Consider the following 14,775-nt stretch of genomic DNA (forward strand, 5'->3'; position numbering starts at 1 on the left):
AGTGCATCAAGAAGGACACACTATCCTCTCCCTTCAGAGCTGGAGATGTGGCAGGGTGGGGATGTCATAAACACAGAAGCACGGGATGCTGCAACAGAGGCACTGTGACCTGGAGTCCTGTGTGACCCACTAGGAGGCAATAAGGGGTAACAGAGGAAGACACAGACACCACAGGGAGAGGAATTTGCAGGTCACTCAGGCATGGGCGAAGCTAGCTCGTGTTTAATGACAACAGGGAGGACATGGCTTTGGCGAGAGGCTGACTCCCAAGAGCAGTTACTGTCTGGGATTCACTATTCTGCCGATGAAAAGGGGGGCAAGATGTTCTTGATCCATGATGAAAATTATGAAGGGCCTTTTGAACTCTATAATTTCACTGGCGTTCCATGGCCTGCCTGTACAGTAGTTGGTATCAGGGGGTCCAGTCCCTTCGGTATCCAGGGTCAGAAAAGCCTTATGGATGGTCTGCAGGGAGAAAAGCAAAGGCAGGTCGAAGGTGGGCTGCCCCATCCAGGTCTGGAACAAGATTCCATGCAGAACTCATGGATGACCTCACTGGGCCTGTATTCACCCTCTACAGTCTTGTCCTGCCCACGGCCCCCTCTATGGTAGTCACCAGATGCTTTCCCCTGTCTCCAGCCTTGGCCTGCCTCAGCCCACTTCCTTCCTGACTCCATCCCTTCTGGCCTTGGTTGTAGCCCACAGCTACACGGAAGGGCCCTCTGCACTCCATGTCCTCTGCACACATGTCCCCTTTTCAATGTGTAGCTACTAGCTCTTCAAGAAAAAGGCTCCGAAGATGACCTTCACTGTCCATACTCCAAGAATGTTCAGCCTGTATCGACTGCCTCTAATTCCCCTGAACCAGTGGCCTCTTTGGAAAACTCAGTAATAATCCCGACTTCGTGGTCTAGTAGTAGCTTTAAAGGTCACAGGTGGAAGATTTTAGAACATTGTCTGAGGTCACAGACCCTAAGCATCTCAGTATGAATGTGGGTAAATTGAGTCTCAAGGGTCCTTGGCAGAGATGAGACTGAGGGTCAGTGAGGCCTCTCAGGGCCTCGAGGTCCTTACAGAATCCATTTGCTTCAGGTCTGACCTCTGACTTCATCCTGTCCAGGTAAATCCAAAAGCTCTCTGGAGGGACTCAGCCTGGATTTTATCGGTGCCCTTCCCCACTCCTTAGCTTCATGACTGAGCTGCCTACTCCAATCCTACCCAAATAGATACTGGAACACCATTGTGAGGTGGCCTCACCTTGGAGAGTTTCAAGGGAGCAGCACCCCCTGTGATCCCTGAGAGGTCAGCACTGTCGCTGAAAACCTGGGTGATGCCCTGTATGCTCATCAGGGGCTCGAGGTCATAAGTCTCAGTAACTGACAGTTCAGGCATGTGTATCTTGACCAACCTGGTGTACAGAAAAGGAAGTTCCTTAGTATCAGAGAACCAATCCTTTTGTCCTGGCAGCCCCTGAAATGCTACCTCCTCTGAGAAGCCCTCCAGGCAGATTCAGGGTGTTCCCATGGAACCACATCTCATTATGCCCTACAGTGTTTGGTTACCCCCTCCTCCTCTGCCAGAGACACCCACAGGACATGACCTCCAGGGGAGTGGGAGTCCATGAAGCTGAGTAACAGCTGCTCACAGAACAGAGTGACTCCATCTCCCTCCCCACCAGGATGAAGCTTCCACAGTCAGACTGGGCCTTGGGCTCTGAACCACCCCATGTAGTCCTCAGCTTTCGGTGGGGGAGTGGGGGGTGGAGGGCTAGGGAGGGGGGTTTAGGGAGTGGGGAGTAAGGGCTGGGCCTGGCAGTGAAGCAGCACTGTTGCCCATAGTTCACTTCAGGCCTGCCTGAATTTCTGTGTTTTACAGAACTCCTCACTCAATAGGCAGTAGGGCCTGGGCTGGCTGACAATGTCAGTGACCTGTGAATCACACTCCAGAACCCCTGATAAATCCACTGAAAAGGAATAGGAACTCCTTCTGTACACCTGCTTGGGGCTCTCTGTTCTAGCCCTTTCCTGTCCAGGCTTTCTATGCAGGCTCCTCCTTTGTCCTCTACCCCCTCATGGACTCTCTACCTGACCTCCACCTTTAGCTGTGAACAGGGCCCGAGGTCCACCTCCTTCTCCTTGGCTCAGCCATAACAGGTACTGCTTCTGAGGCCCCTGTCCTGGCTCTGGAGACTGAGGATGGAATGTCCATGCTGGGGTGTGATTCCTCAAGGATTGCATGCTTACCTTTTTGTTTTAAGCACTGCTCCTGTCATGAGTCTCGCTTACACTACGAAAGTGAGCACCAAGTTTACCTGGAAGCTCAAGGTCATGCTGCACTATACAGCCTGAGGCCCCAGGCTCTGGCCAGTCCTCTAGGGTCTCTGTCATGTCATGGATGAGAGGTTGGGTGGCTCCCGGGGTTGGGGATTACCTTACGCTTTTCATCTTTGCTCTGATCCAGCGGAGCTGTGGGTAGGTCAGAGTCTGTTCCACCTGCTGCATCTTCCCTTCATCGGGCAGGATGAAAAAGGCCATGGCACTGCCCATACTGCCATACTGCAGCACCTTGCTGGACATATCCTCCACCCACAACAGATCAACTATATCCAGGTGATTGATTGTAGGCACCTTGATGGTCACCCTTTCGTCTAAGAGGAAGTCCTCCATCACAACATGCTGACAACGGAGGCGGTTATACCATTTGCCTAGAGAAGAAGAAATGAATGTCAACCAGTGGTGGGTCTAGGTCCAGTTGAGTGTGTCAGAGGGCAGGAGCATGGAGTCTCCTCTTTGAGGAAATCATAAGACAACTCAAGGGTTCTGTGAGGACCTCCTGAACTTAAGAGAGAGATAGAATATTGGTATATCCTGGCTGGTTCCAAAGACAAAGCATCTTAAACTTTTCTTATATTTATTTAATCACTCTCTGAGGATGCTGAATGATAAGAATGTACATGATCTGAGGTCCCAAAGTCACATCTGGGCACCTTTTTCTTAGAAGCTTCCTGTTCTTCTCACACAGTGGTTCAGTCTGTATTCAAGGCAAACCTTTTCTGTACTTGAGTCCCTGACTGAGCCCATAGGTACAGTGTGCAGGCCTGGGTATCCTCCCCAAAGCTGTGCAAGAGCACCACCACCAAGACCATGAGATTGGTGGGGGCCTCAGGGACCCTGACCCCATCTTCTCAACAGAAAGGAAAGGGCGGTAGGACTGGGAAGTGGACGAAACCTTCCCTGTTCTCTGCTGTGACCTCAGCTGCGGAAGCCTAGGTGCTGTGCTCTGTGGTGATCTGTCCAGGGCGAAGGAGTTATGGTGAGTAGCAATGGCGGGGAAGAGCAACACTTGCCCTTGGCTCATAGCTCCTCCCTGAGGCTATTTCCTGGGACACTGATGCTTCCCATAGGGTCCTGACTTGACCACTTCTAGGCAGGAAGTCAGGCTTGGTTGGGGTAAAGGTTAGTTGATCGGGTCCATGTAGCAATGTGTAACTTCGCTAATTCCTTCATTACCACATAGCAGTGGTCTAGCGGGAATTGTTCATGATAAGATGGGAATTCATTCCCCAAAGAGGGAAAATGACTTGTCCAATGTGGACAGGTAATGAAGGATGGACGCCATATTTGAAGCCAATGTTTCTGGGTTCTAAAGCTGACTGTCTTCCATGACACTTCTGAGTCTAAATATAGTCCCTGCAAATTGTGTCCTACATAAATCTGCTCTGATTTGTTTTGGAAAACAATGAATATTCTACTGTGTCCCTCACACAGATTTCAGTGGAGCATCTGGATAACGAAAGCTCTACTGAGACTAGCCGAGAAGATACTTTAAATATTTTTTAAGATTTTATTTATTATTTTTATTTTATGTGTATGCGTGTATTGCCTGTATGTATGTGAGTGCACCCGTGTCATGCAATGTCACGGAGGTCACCATCCCTCAGCCTCACTGGTTGATGGAAATGGTTACAATGTTTATTGATGGAGGACTGAAGAAGCCACATGCAGGTGTCCTGCCTGGAATGTGAGCATCTATTTGGATGATTTTCCTGGTGCTAGCTAGCTCAGCCTGGTGGTGTCACCTTACCATGAAAGATGATGTAGTCCATTACAGCAAGGGATATGTTTTTCTCCAGATCCACAATCATCTCTTGTAATTCCCTCTGGGTTTTCTGATTCATGTGATTGTTGATCTGTTCCTTGGCCCTCTGGCTGTTTGTGAAGTCAGTGGGGATGGTTTCACATTGGTAAAGCTGCTTGACATTCTTCACAAACTTGTCTGTCACATTCAGGTCCTTGCTGATGAACAGGCTGCTGCCACCGAACAATGGAGACTTATTTTTGGATTCGTAGGGGGCAGTGAACAGGTACTGGAAGCACTTGTGGATCTCAGCCTCAGTGAGGCCTGTGAAGTTGAGCCTCAGGCCCTCTAGGATCTGCTGACTCGTGTTACCCTTGGCTCCCAGGGAAAGCATGGTGAAAGCCGCAGCGATTCTCAAGGGAGAGAATAGGATATTTTTGTATTTTGATCTCTGGGCTAGCTCTTTGAACAAAGAGCTAGAGGCATTGCTGATGGTGAAGGCTACTTTCCGGCATTGGTAAGTATCTATGCCCAGGTCATCATGGTCAGTATCCTGGGGATCTTTAGTCTGGGTGCTGGGGAGCAGGCAACAAGAACCTATCAGCAAGAAGAAGCCACAGGAGAAAGAGGGTGGCATTGTCCTGCAAGAGAGAGAAAAGGACACAAGCCCTTTTGTGTCAGGGCCATGGCAACTCCCACTGATCAATGACTGACACCATATAAAGGAAATCAGTTTCCCAAACTTGTGCTGTGCGCCCAGCCTGGCCCAAGTACCATCTACATCCTCATTGTTGAAAGAGTCAGAGATAGTAATCTGGGCAGGTCAAATTCACCTGCCCTGCACTTCTCTGATGTGTAAGAACACTTTGCCTTCTTGTTTCCGTCCCACAGGGGAACAGTACTGTCATTTCTTGAACACAATAGTCCATAGAGGTTCAAGGTCAGTGAGCAGACAGAGGAGAAGAGTTAGATCCCACAGAAGGCTGTCTGGGTCCTGAGCCAATGTTCACGGAGGCCCCACTTCCATCTGCAAAATAACTCAATGCAAAAGAAACTGCCCTACTTAACAAAGAGCTTCTGTCACTAGAATCCATGTGACCCATAAGAAAGACTGGAACCGTCTTAACCCTCATTTTAAAAACAGAAACTTGGAGGGTATTAGTAGGGTAAATGTAGCCCTCAGTACTTATATCTAGATATGACCCCAGGGACAGTTTGTATGATCCCAGGGACTGTCTCTTAAGCTCTCTCCTTGGGGACAGAAACTTGGAGGGTATTAGTAGGGTAAATGTAGCCCTCGGTACTTATATCTGGATATGATCCCGGGGACAGTTTGTAGGTCTGGCAAATTCCCAACCTGTAGGGCCAGCATGAGGGCTGGAAGGATCATGAACCCAAATGAGATGGGGAAGAGGTGATGGTGTGGGGCAAGACTCCCTGGAATTAAACAAAGCTCCCTCCCTTGGAGATAAGAGTTCTTGCCAGGTGATCAAGGGCAGTTGGCCTCAAGGCAGGAGGGTCAGGGCTCAAAAGCAGAGAGCTAGGACCCTATATGGTTGCAGGGAGTTCTGGGAAACACATTTTTATGAGTGGCAGTTAAGACAGCCCAGTTTTTCCCTTAAGAGAGATGGGGCTTTCCAAAGTGTCTCCTCAGCCCTTCCAAGACAGAGACCAGGGGAAGGCAGGTGGTCCAGAGCCACCCTAGGCCTGGAAAGCTTCCTCAAGGAAGAACAGGTCACAGGTCAGCCCCATTCAGTACTCAAAAGTGGGGTCTACTATGTGCTGGAAGCACATAACAAGACCTTGGTTCCCCTCTGGATCATCCCACAGGAGCTGAAGCTGTTGCCTCAGTTTCCATTGTGTGGAGAAGGTACCAAGACGGGCGGGGAGGCTGTCAGTGCCCACTCTGTGGGTTCAGAAAGAGGCTCGTGAAGGACTTACTGAGCAGGGTCAGCTGAGGCAGCAAGGGGATCGGACTGGGTGCAGCACTGACTGTCTCTTAAGCTCTCTCCTTGGGGACTTATAGGCACAGTAGACGGTGGGGGACATTCAGTCTCTATGTGTGCAGTGACATTCCATGCTGGAGGGAGAGCCTGGGGCTGCTTATAAATCTGGACAGGTGACTGTGTGCCATTGGCTGCTGTGACCTAAGGGCCTGGTTGTCTTATCATGAACTGACTTAGTCAAGCAGAACCAGCCAGTGCCACCCATCTAGCAGGGGATGGAGGGAGCCCCATGGCCAGCGGAGGGAGCTGAGAAGAGGTCAGGGGTTCACACACCCAGAGCATAGACCTGTGCCTCTCCTTGGTGTTTTCAGTAATCGTCACCTACCTGAACCCAGTGAGCGTGTTTCCCCCCTGCCCTGGGAAGTCTCACGTGGCACTGGAATCTGTGTTGTGTTGCTCTCAAGCCCATTTATCTTGGGACAGAGAAGGGATAACAGCCCATTGCCCAGTGCCACAGGAGGGGTCCTTAGTGTGTCTGAGAGAGGACTGATTATGTTCACTCCAGTGAAGAGGAGCTTTGCCTTGAGGACAAGGAGAGTGAAGCCCCCTCATCCTCACCTGTGTGTCTGCTCCAAGGACACCCTCCCAGAAGCACACACTCAGACACACAGAAGCACACACAGGGCCACAGACCCAGATGTTAAGCATATCTACTTACACACATTGTGGATTCCTGTGTCTACCATAAGACACTACATCCTGACCCTCCAGTCCTTAGAGTGCTGTGCCTTGGCAGGCCTGGGAAGGCCTTAAGGTGACACAGGCTGTCATCTGGTGACACTGTGCTCCACACTCACCTATGGAAGACACTGATTCTCTGCCTCTTTAAACAGATGAATAATCTGATAATGTTATATGTCCTCCCTTTTGCTTATCCATCCATCCATTTGTAAATGGACACATTAATGGGTTTATGGACATGTTTTAGCTGCCATGAACATGAGCATGGGTTATGGGCATGTTTTAGCTGCCGTGAATGTGAGCATGAAGATATCTTTTAAGATCTTTACATTTCTTTTGGCATAAAGATGAGATGACATTGCTAGGTTATATAATGTGCTGATTAATTTTGATTGCCAGCTTGATTGGATTAAGAACACCAGGGGATTAGTGAGACAACTTCCTGGTGTGTTTCTGAGTATTTTCCAGAGATAACTGGGTTATGAAGGCTCTGATCTAATGGATGGATTAATCCTTTGTAGGAAAGGATTTCTCTACATTTTTGGTCATGTCCTAAAATTTTGTAGGAAGCTGAGTTTAAATATGACAGACTAAATAATTTGGTGGAGGAAATTTTAAAACATTTATACATTGGTACGGCTATTTCTGGCTTTGTTTAGCAAGATACATAGTGAGAATCACACAAGGCACAAGGCAAAGTTAAAGGATTTGAAAAATGAATAATTTGGCTAGAAAATGAGCATGTTCAAAGTTGTGGATAAAGGAGAATGTGGTTGTTAAAGAAATTAACACCATTAGAAAGAACCCAAGCTCTTTGCACAGATACCTTGAGTTTATTTCTGAAATTGGATAGACCTTACCTGTCACTGACTTCAGGGTGTAAAATTTAACATATTTGGAAAAAAACTTTTTCTTGAGAAGAGAAAGGCTCTAGGGTACCCTGATCACACAAAGTCACATAAGAAAGTGTTTTTCCCTCATTCGGCCAGCCAGGCACTCAGAGAGGATTGCTGACATGGTAAAAAGAGGCCCAGCTGCCACATGAGTTGGTGGTCTCCCTTGGCATTGACCATGGCACGCTGGTTTTGCAGGCATGCAGAATGCAAGAGTTATAGCATCATGGAGATTTCTACTGAGATCTCAAAGGTGGTCCTTGGAGAACAGGTGATGTGTATCAGGGTTAGATTTTCTGTAAGAACTTCCTGAAGGTGATGAATGAAATCACAAGTATGAACCTAAACCATAATGGATACTGGAGATACCAGAAATGTAGAACCTCTGTTGAGGAAAGCCAGAGGCAATGATTAGAGAAGGCCTAAGAGGCTATGGGTTATCAGTGAAAAGCTCATGGTGTGGGGCTGCCCAAGCCTATTAGAACTCACATTATGACACTGTATACCCTGGATGGAAGACATGAACCTACAGATTTAATATTTATCTTTCTGGCGCCCAATCCTTTCTCACTGTATTCTTGTTCCTCCTGTTGGAATGGGAATGTTTATTCTTCACTATTGTTGCTGAAAGTCTGTAGCTTGTTTATGGATTTTTCAGAGGCTCACAGCTAAGAGTTTGCCTTCAGTCTCAGAGGAGTCTTCAACTTGGGATTTTGAACAGTTTTGGAACTATTAGACTTGGAGACTCTTGGAGATGGATTGAATCAATTTTGATTATGAGAAGGACATGAATCTTTTGAGGATTTAAGGGGAATGTTATACTTTAAAGCAATGTGTTTGACATATTGACAAGGAGTGGGAATTGTGATGGTTAATTTTGATTTTCAACTTGATTGGATTAAGAAAGGCCTAGAAGATCGATGAAGCATATTGCTGTAATGGCTTTCCAAATTCAATTAGTTGTTGAGGTCTTTACCTTTATAACTTGGATCACAAGACAGAGGAACACCAAATAGTGATGGTTGTTATAGTTTGTTTCTTCATTGTTGTGACAAAATACTCTGACCAGTACCAACTTGGGGAGGAAAGGGTTTATTTGACTTACAACTCCCAGGTCACAGTTCATCACTGATGGAGCCCAAGGTAGGAACTCAGGGTAGGAACCTGGAGGCAGGAGCTGGACAACAGGCCATGGAGGAACACTGCCTACTGGCTTGCTCCCCTGGCCCTTACTCAGCCTGCTTTCTTGTATAATATGAGCAAACTGCCCAGGGGTGGCACTGCCCACAGTGGGTTGGGCCTTTCCACATCACTCATTAATCAAGAAAATACTCCACAGACATGGCCACAGGCCAGTCCAATGGAGGTAATTCCCAAATTGAGGCTCCCTTTACCCAGGTGTGTCAAGTTGACAACTAAAGCTATTCAGTATGATGTTCTAATTAGGAGTCCTTTAGTAGCTGTCAATTGAGAGGGGGCTAATGGCCAAAAGGACTCATGACCCCAAGGAGAAGCAGGGCAGAGTTTATAAACCTTAAAACCACAATTACATCATGCCAGGGGCAAAGCCAATAACCACAGTTACATCAGATCACCATAATTATACCAAATTGGGTCAGGTCAGCTTACAAAGAGGTTTTCAGTTAACAAAAAGTTTCTAAGTTTCAGTTAGGAGAAACAAGTTTCTCAGAATTTCAGAAACAGTGGGCTGCACAGCCTCTGGCATCCAAGTGCCAGCACCTTTCCTGGGTAAGTCCAGCATGCCCAGCACCTTGACTCCCCAGCCTCTTTCACCCTCCCAGCTCCCCCACCATCTCTCTCCTCCTAGCCTGGGTACTGGCCCATTTCCTGTCTTGGCACCCCAGACACTGGGGCTAACCTCTTGGCCCAGAGCCACCATTGCTTCCTGATCCTTTGCATCCAGACCAACCCAATTCCTCCCTGCGGTCCCCAGGAGCCCTCTGAACCTGGTCCCACCATCACCTCCCTTTACTTCTCTGGGCTGCACAGCATCTGGTGTCCTGGTGCCAGCACCTTTCCTGGATAAGTCCATTGCTGTCCACCATGCCTTGACTCACCCAGCCTCATTTACCCTCCCAGCACCCCTCCTAGCCTGGGTGCTGGCCCATTTCTTGTCTTGGAACCACAGACTCCTGGACTGACCTCTAAGCCCAGAATTCCCACTGCTCCTGATCCAGACCAACCCAGTTCCTCCCAGTAGTACCCAGGAGCCCTTGGGGCATCTTCCTTCCCCCAACTCCCTTTGCATCCTTGGGTGGCACAGCCACCAGCTTCTTGAGACCAACATCTTGATTGGGCCCTGCTCCTAGGCCAGCCTAGTCCCCAAATTCCTGAGGGCAGCATCTTTCCTGGAGGGATCCAGACATTAGGAGAAAGCCTGAGAGCATCTGAGCCTCATCTCACTTGGGCCTCTGTGGGAACTCCTGAAGACAAAAGCAATTAGGTCACTCCAATATAAAATCAAAAGAAACTGAAGCCTAGACCAACCAGCTTTTCACGCCCAACAAGTAAACCACAAAGGCACTTAAAGTTTACAAAAAGAAGCAGATCTAAACTCAACAAAGGAGGGCATGAGTCTCACACAAGAATCAGAAACTATGAAAGAAATTCACATGTTAAAATCACAGAGAAAAAATAATAACATGAAAAACCAAAATAACGTATCCCCACCAAATACCAATAAGACTACTCAGGCTGAAATGAAGAAGGAAATAAAACACAGTAAGCCAATTAGAGATGACAGAAGAAAGTCTCAAATAGGATGAATGAAATGGAAAACAGAATATCAAGACTGGAAGATAAAGTGGATGAATTAGACAACTCAAGCAAAAATTATGAAAATTTTAAGAAAACACAAGAATGGAATATACAAGAATTGTGTGACACCATTAAAAAAAAACTTATGAATCATAGACATACAGGAAGGAGAAGAATCTTAAGATGGGCCAGATCTTCAACAGGATTGTAGAAGAAAAATTTCCAAAATTAAAGAAAGACATGCCCATACAAATACAAGAAGCATATAGAATGCCAAATAGACAGGACCAGAAAAGAAATGCTCCACGACACTTCATAGTAAAAACACTAAATGTACAGAACAAAGAGACAATAGTGAAAGCTGAAAAAGAAAAACAAGTCATGTGTAAAGGAAAAACCATCAGGATTACAGCTGACTTTGCAGTGCAAACTATGAAAGCCAGAAGAGCCTGAACAAAAATATTCCTAGTTCTAAATGACCACAGATGCCAACCCAGATTACTTTACCCAGCCAAATGTCTATTATAGTTGAAGGGGAAAGAAAAATCTTCCATGACATAAAGAGGCTGAAAGAATTCATGTCCACAAAACCAGCCCTTTAGAGAGTTCTTGAAGCAATACAAAGAGCTGAAGAAAGGAATGACTATGCACAAGGGGTTACAGAAAGAAATCCAATGAAGGTATAACTGTGGAAATGCACAGCTATATCAAGGATGTAAACAGAAATGAAAATGACAGGAATCAATAGACATCTTTCATTAATAACTTTAAATATCAATGGACTGAACTCCCCAGTCAAAAGATACAGACTAGTTGAATGGATTAAGAAACAAAACCCATCTTTTTGTTGTCTGCAAGAAACTCATCTCATTCTCAAGGGCAGGTACTACATTAAGGTGAAAGGATGAAGAAAAATATACCAAGTGAATGGTACTAAGAAAAAAGCAGGCATAGCAATTCCAATATCTGATAAAATAGACTTTAAACTAAATCTAATCAGAAGAGATAAAGAGGGCAACTTCATTCTGATCAAAGGAACAATAAACCAAGAAGATATTAAAATCATGAACATATATTCACCAAACTCTGGTGCACCCAACTTCATAAAAACAATACTACAGGACTTTAAGTCCCAGATTAATCCCAACTCATTAATAGTAGGGGACTTCAATACCCCACTGCCTCCACAGATAGGTCAACAGGATAGAGAATTAACAGACATCTGAATTAAACAATACCATATATCAAATGGATCTAACAGACATCTACTGAATATTCCACCCAAGCACCAAAGAATATACTTTCAATTCAGTGCCCCATGGAACCTGCTCCAAAATCAAACATATACTGGGGCACAAAAGAAATCTCAACAAATACAAAAAGATTGAAATAATTCCATGCATTCTATCAGAACACACTGTAATAAAGCTTAAAATGAACACCAGAAGAAACCATGAACACAGGGAGATTAAAGAACACACGCCTGAATGATGAATGGGCCAAAGGAGAAATTAAAAGAGAAATGAAAGTACTCCTGGAACTGAATGAAAAGGACAATACAACACAACAAAACCTCTGGGAGACGTTGAAAGCGGTTCTTAGAGGGAAGTTTATAGATCTAAGTGCCTACATCAAAAAATCGGAAAGAACACAAATAAATGACTTAACGTTGCAACTCAAGGCACTTGAAAAGCAGCAACAAATGAAACCCAAACCCAGCAGACAAGAAGAAACAACAAAAATCACAGCAGAAATTAATGAAATGGAAACAAAGAAAACAATAGAAAGAATCAACGAATCCAAGAGCTGGTTCTTTGAAAAGATAAACAAGATTGATAGACCACCCTCCAAGTTAACCAAAAGAAAGAAAGAGCACCTCCAAATCAACAAAATCAGAGATCAAAGAGGAAACATCACAACAGATACCAAAAAGATCTAGAACATTATAAGGGAATGCTTTAAAAACCTATATGCTACTAAATTTGAAAACCTAAAAGAAATGGACAGGTATCTAAAAGCATGGGAACCACCAAGACTAAACCAAGAAGAGAGTAACAGCTTAAACAGATCCATAACATATAAGGAAATTGAAATAGTAATACAAAACCTCCCGACAAAAAAAGCCCAGGACCAGATGGATTGACAGAAGAATTCTACCAGACATTTAAAGAGGGTCTACATCCAACACTACTTAAGTTATTCAAAAAGATAGAAATGGAGGCAGAACTTCGAAATTCCTTCTATGAAGACAGCATCACTCTAATACCAAAGCCAGGTAAAGATACAACCAAAAAAGAAAACTATAGACCGATATCCTTGATGAACATAGATGAAAATTCTCAACAAAATACTTGCAAACCACATACAGTAACAGATCAAAAAGGTCATGCACCATGATCAAGTCAGCTTTACCCCAGAGATGTAGGGATGGTTCAATATACGTAAGACAATAAATGTGATCATATAAATGGACTCAAAGACAAGAACCGCATGATCATCTGAATAGATGTAGAGAAGGCCACTGACAAAATTCAACATGCATTTATGTTCAAAGTCCTAGAAGGAATCGGACTGGAGGGAACATACCTCAACATAATTAAAGCCATATATAACAAACCCACAGCCAACATCATTCTAAATGGAGAAAAACTGGAACCATTCCCATTAAAATCAGGGACCAGACAAGGCTGTCCACTATCTCCACTCCTCTTTAGCACAGTGCTTGAAACTCTTGCAAGAGCAATTAGAGCGAGAAATTAAAGGAGTAATAATTGAAAAAGAAGGGATCAAATTATCCCTTTTTGCAGATGATATATCTAAGAGACACCAAAAATTCCACCTGAAAACTCCTAGAAATTAACGTGTTTAGTAAAGTGGCAGGTTACAAAATTGATCTACAGAAATCCATAGCCTTTCTATATACCAATAACAAGCAATCAGAGAAAGAGCACATGAAACCCTACCAGTCACAATAACCTCAAAAAATAAGATATTTAGGGATAAACCTAACCCCAAGACATTACAGATCTCTACAATGAAAGTTTTGAACCTTTAAAGAAAGAGATAGAGGAAGATACCAGGAGATGGAAGAAAAGACTTTCTTCCTAGAGATAGAAAAAAAAATCCTAAAATTCATATGGAATCACAAAAGACCCCAGATATCCAAAGCAACCTTAGGCAAAAAGAACAATGCTGGGGGGAATAATCATAGCAGATCTCAGACTATATTACAGATCTGTAGTCATAAAAACAGCATGGTACTGAGACTAAAATAAACATGTTGTTCAATGGAACATGATAGAAGACCCAAACATAAGTACATGCCATTTTAGCCACCTGATATTTGACAAAGGTGCCAAGAACACACAATGGAGGAAAGGCAGCATCTTCAACAAGTGGTGATGGCAAAATTGGATCGCCACTTGTATAAGAACAAAACTGGTCCCTTATCTTTCACCATGCACAAAAGTCAATTCCAAGTGGATTAAGGACCTCAATATAAAACCTGAAATTCTGAAACTGCTAGCCGAAAACATAGGCAGCACCCTACAAGATATAGGTGCAGGAAAGGACTTTCTAAATCAGACATCAGTGCCCGGGCATTAAGGTCAGCAACCAATAAATGGGATCTCATTAAGCTATAAAGCTTCTGTACAGCAAAAGAAACAACTAAGGAAGTGAAGAGGAAAGCCACTGAGTGGGAGAAAATCTTCACATGTCACACATCTGACAGAGGACTAATATCCAGAATATACAAAAACTCAAAAAGCAAAGAAACAAGAAAATAAATTACCCAATAAAAAATGGGCTATGGATTTGAACAGAGTTCTCAAATGAAGAAATAAAAATGTTTAAGAAACACCTTAAAAAGTGCTCAACATTCTTAGTTATTAGAGAAATGCAGATTAAAAACCACTTTAAGAGTCCATCTTACCCCAGTCAGGCTCATTAAGATCAAGAGAACAAAAGATACCAAGTGCTGGCGAGGATGTGGGGAAAGGGGAACGCTCGCTCGCTGCTGGTGGGATTGCAAACGCGTGCTAAGGAATTGAACAGAAAGTTCTCAAAAGAAGAAATAAAGACGGCTAATAAGAATCTTAAAAGATGTTCAACATCACTAGTAATTAGGAAAATGCAAATTAAAACCACTTTAAGATTTCATCTTGCCACAGTCAGACTGGCTAAGATCAAGAGAACAAATGATACCAAATGTTGGAGAGGATGTGGGGAAAGGGGAACACTCATCCACTGCTGGTGGGGCTGCAAACTGGTTCAACCCCTATGAAAAGCAGTGTGGAGAACTCTTAAAAAACTACAAATGAACCTACCATTTGACCCAG

At 44.6% G+C, this 14,775-nt stretch overlaps 1 protein-coding gene across 1 annotated transcript in view; it reads right to left on the reverse strand.

Annotated features, from left to right (window-relative positions):
- Window positions 1-276: 276 nt before the first annotated feature.
- LOC103748556 (putative alpha-1-antitrypsin-related protein) overlaps window positions 277-14,775 on the reverse strand; it is a 24,142-nt gene continuing 9,643 nt past the window's right edge. The window contains exons 2-5 of the mRNA XM_008851212.1: window positions 4,084-4,718; window positions 2,431-2,704; window positions 1,258-1,408; window positions 277-465 (exon numbers count right to left, since the gene is read on the reverse strand). Of these exons, the coding sequence (XP_008849434.1) occupies window positions 277-465; window positions 1,258-1,408; window positions 2,431-2,704; window positions 4,084-4,718 (1,249 nt within the window). The remainder of the gene's footprint in view (window positions 466-1,257; window positions 1,409-2,430; window positions 2,705-4,083; window positions 4,719-14,775) is intronic.

Source organism: Nannospalax galili, unplaced genomic scaffold, assembly GCF_000622305.1.
Source record: "Nannospalax galili isolate Female #2095 unplaced genomic scaffold, S.galili_v1.0 scaffold86, whole genome shotgun sequence".
Lineage (NCBI taxonomy): Eukaryota > Metazoa > Chordata > Mammalia > Rodentia > Spalacidae > Nannospalax > Nannospalax galili.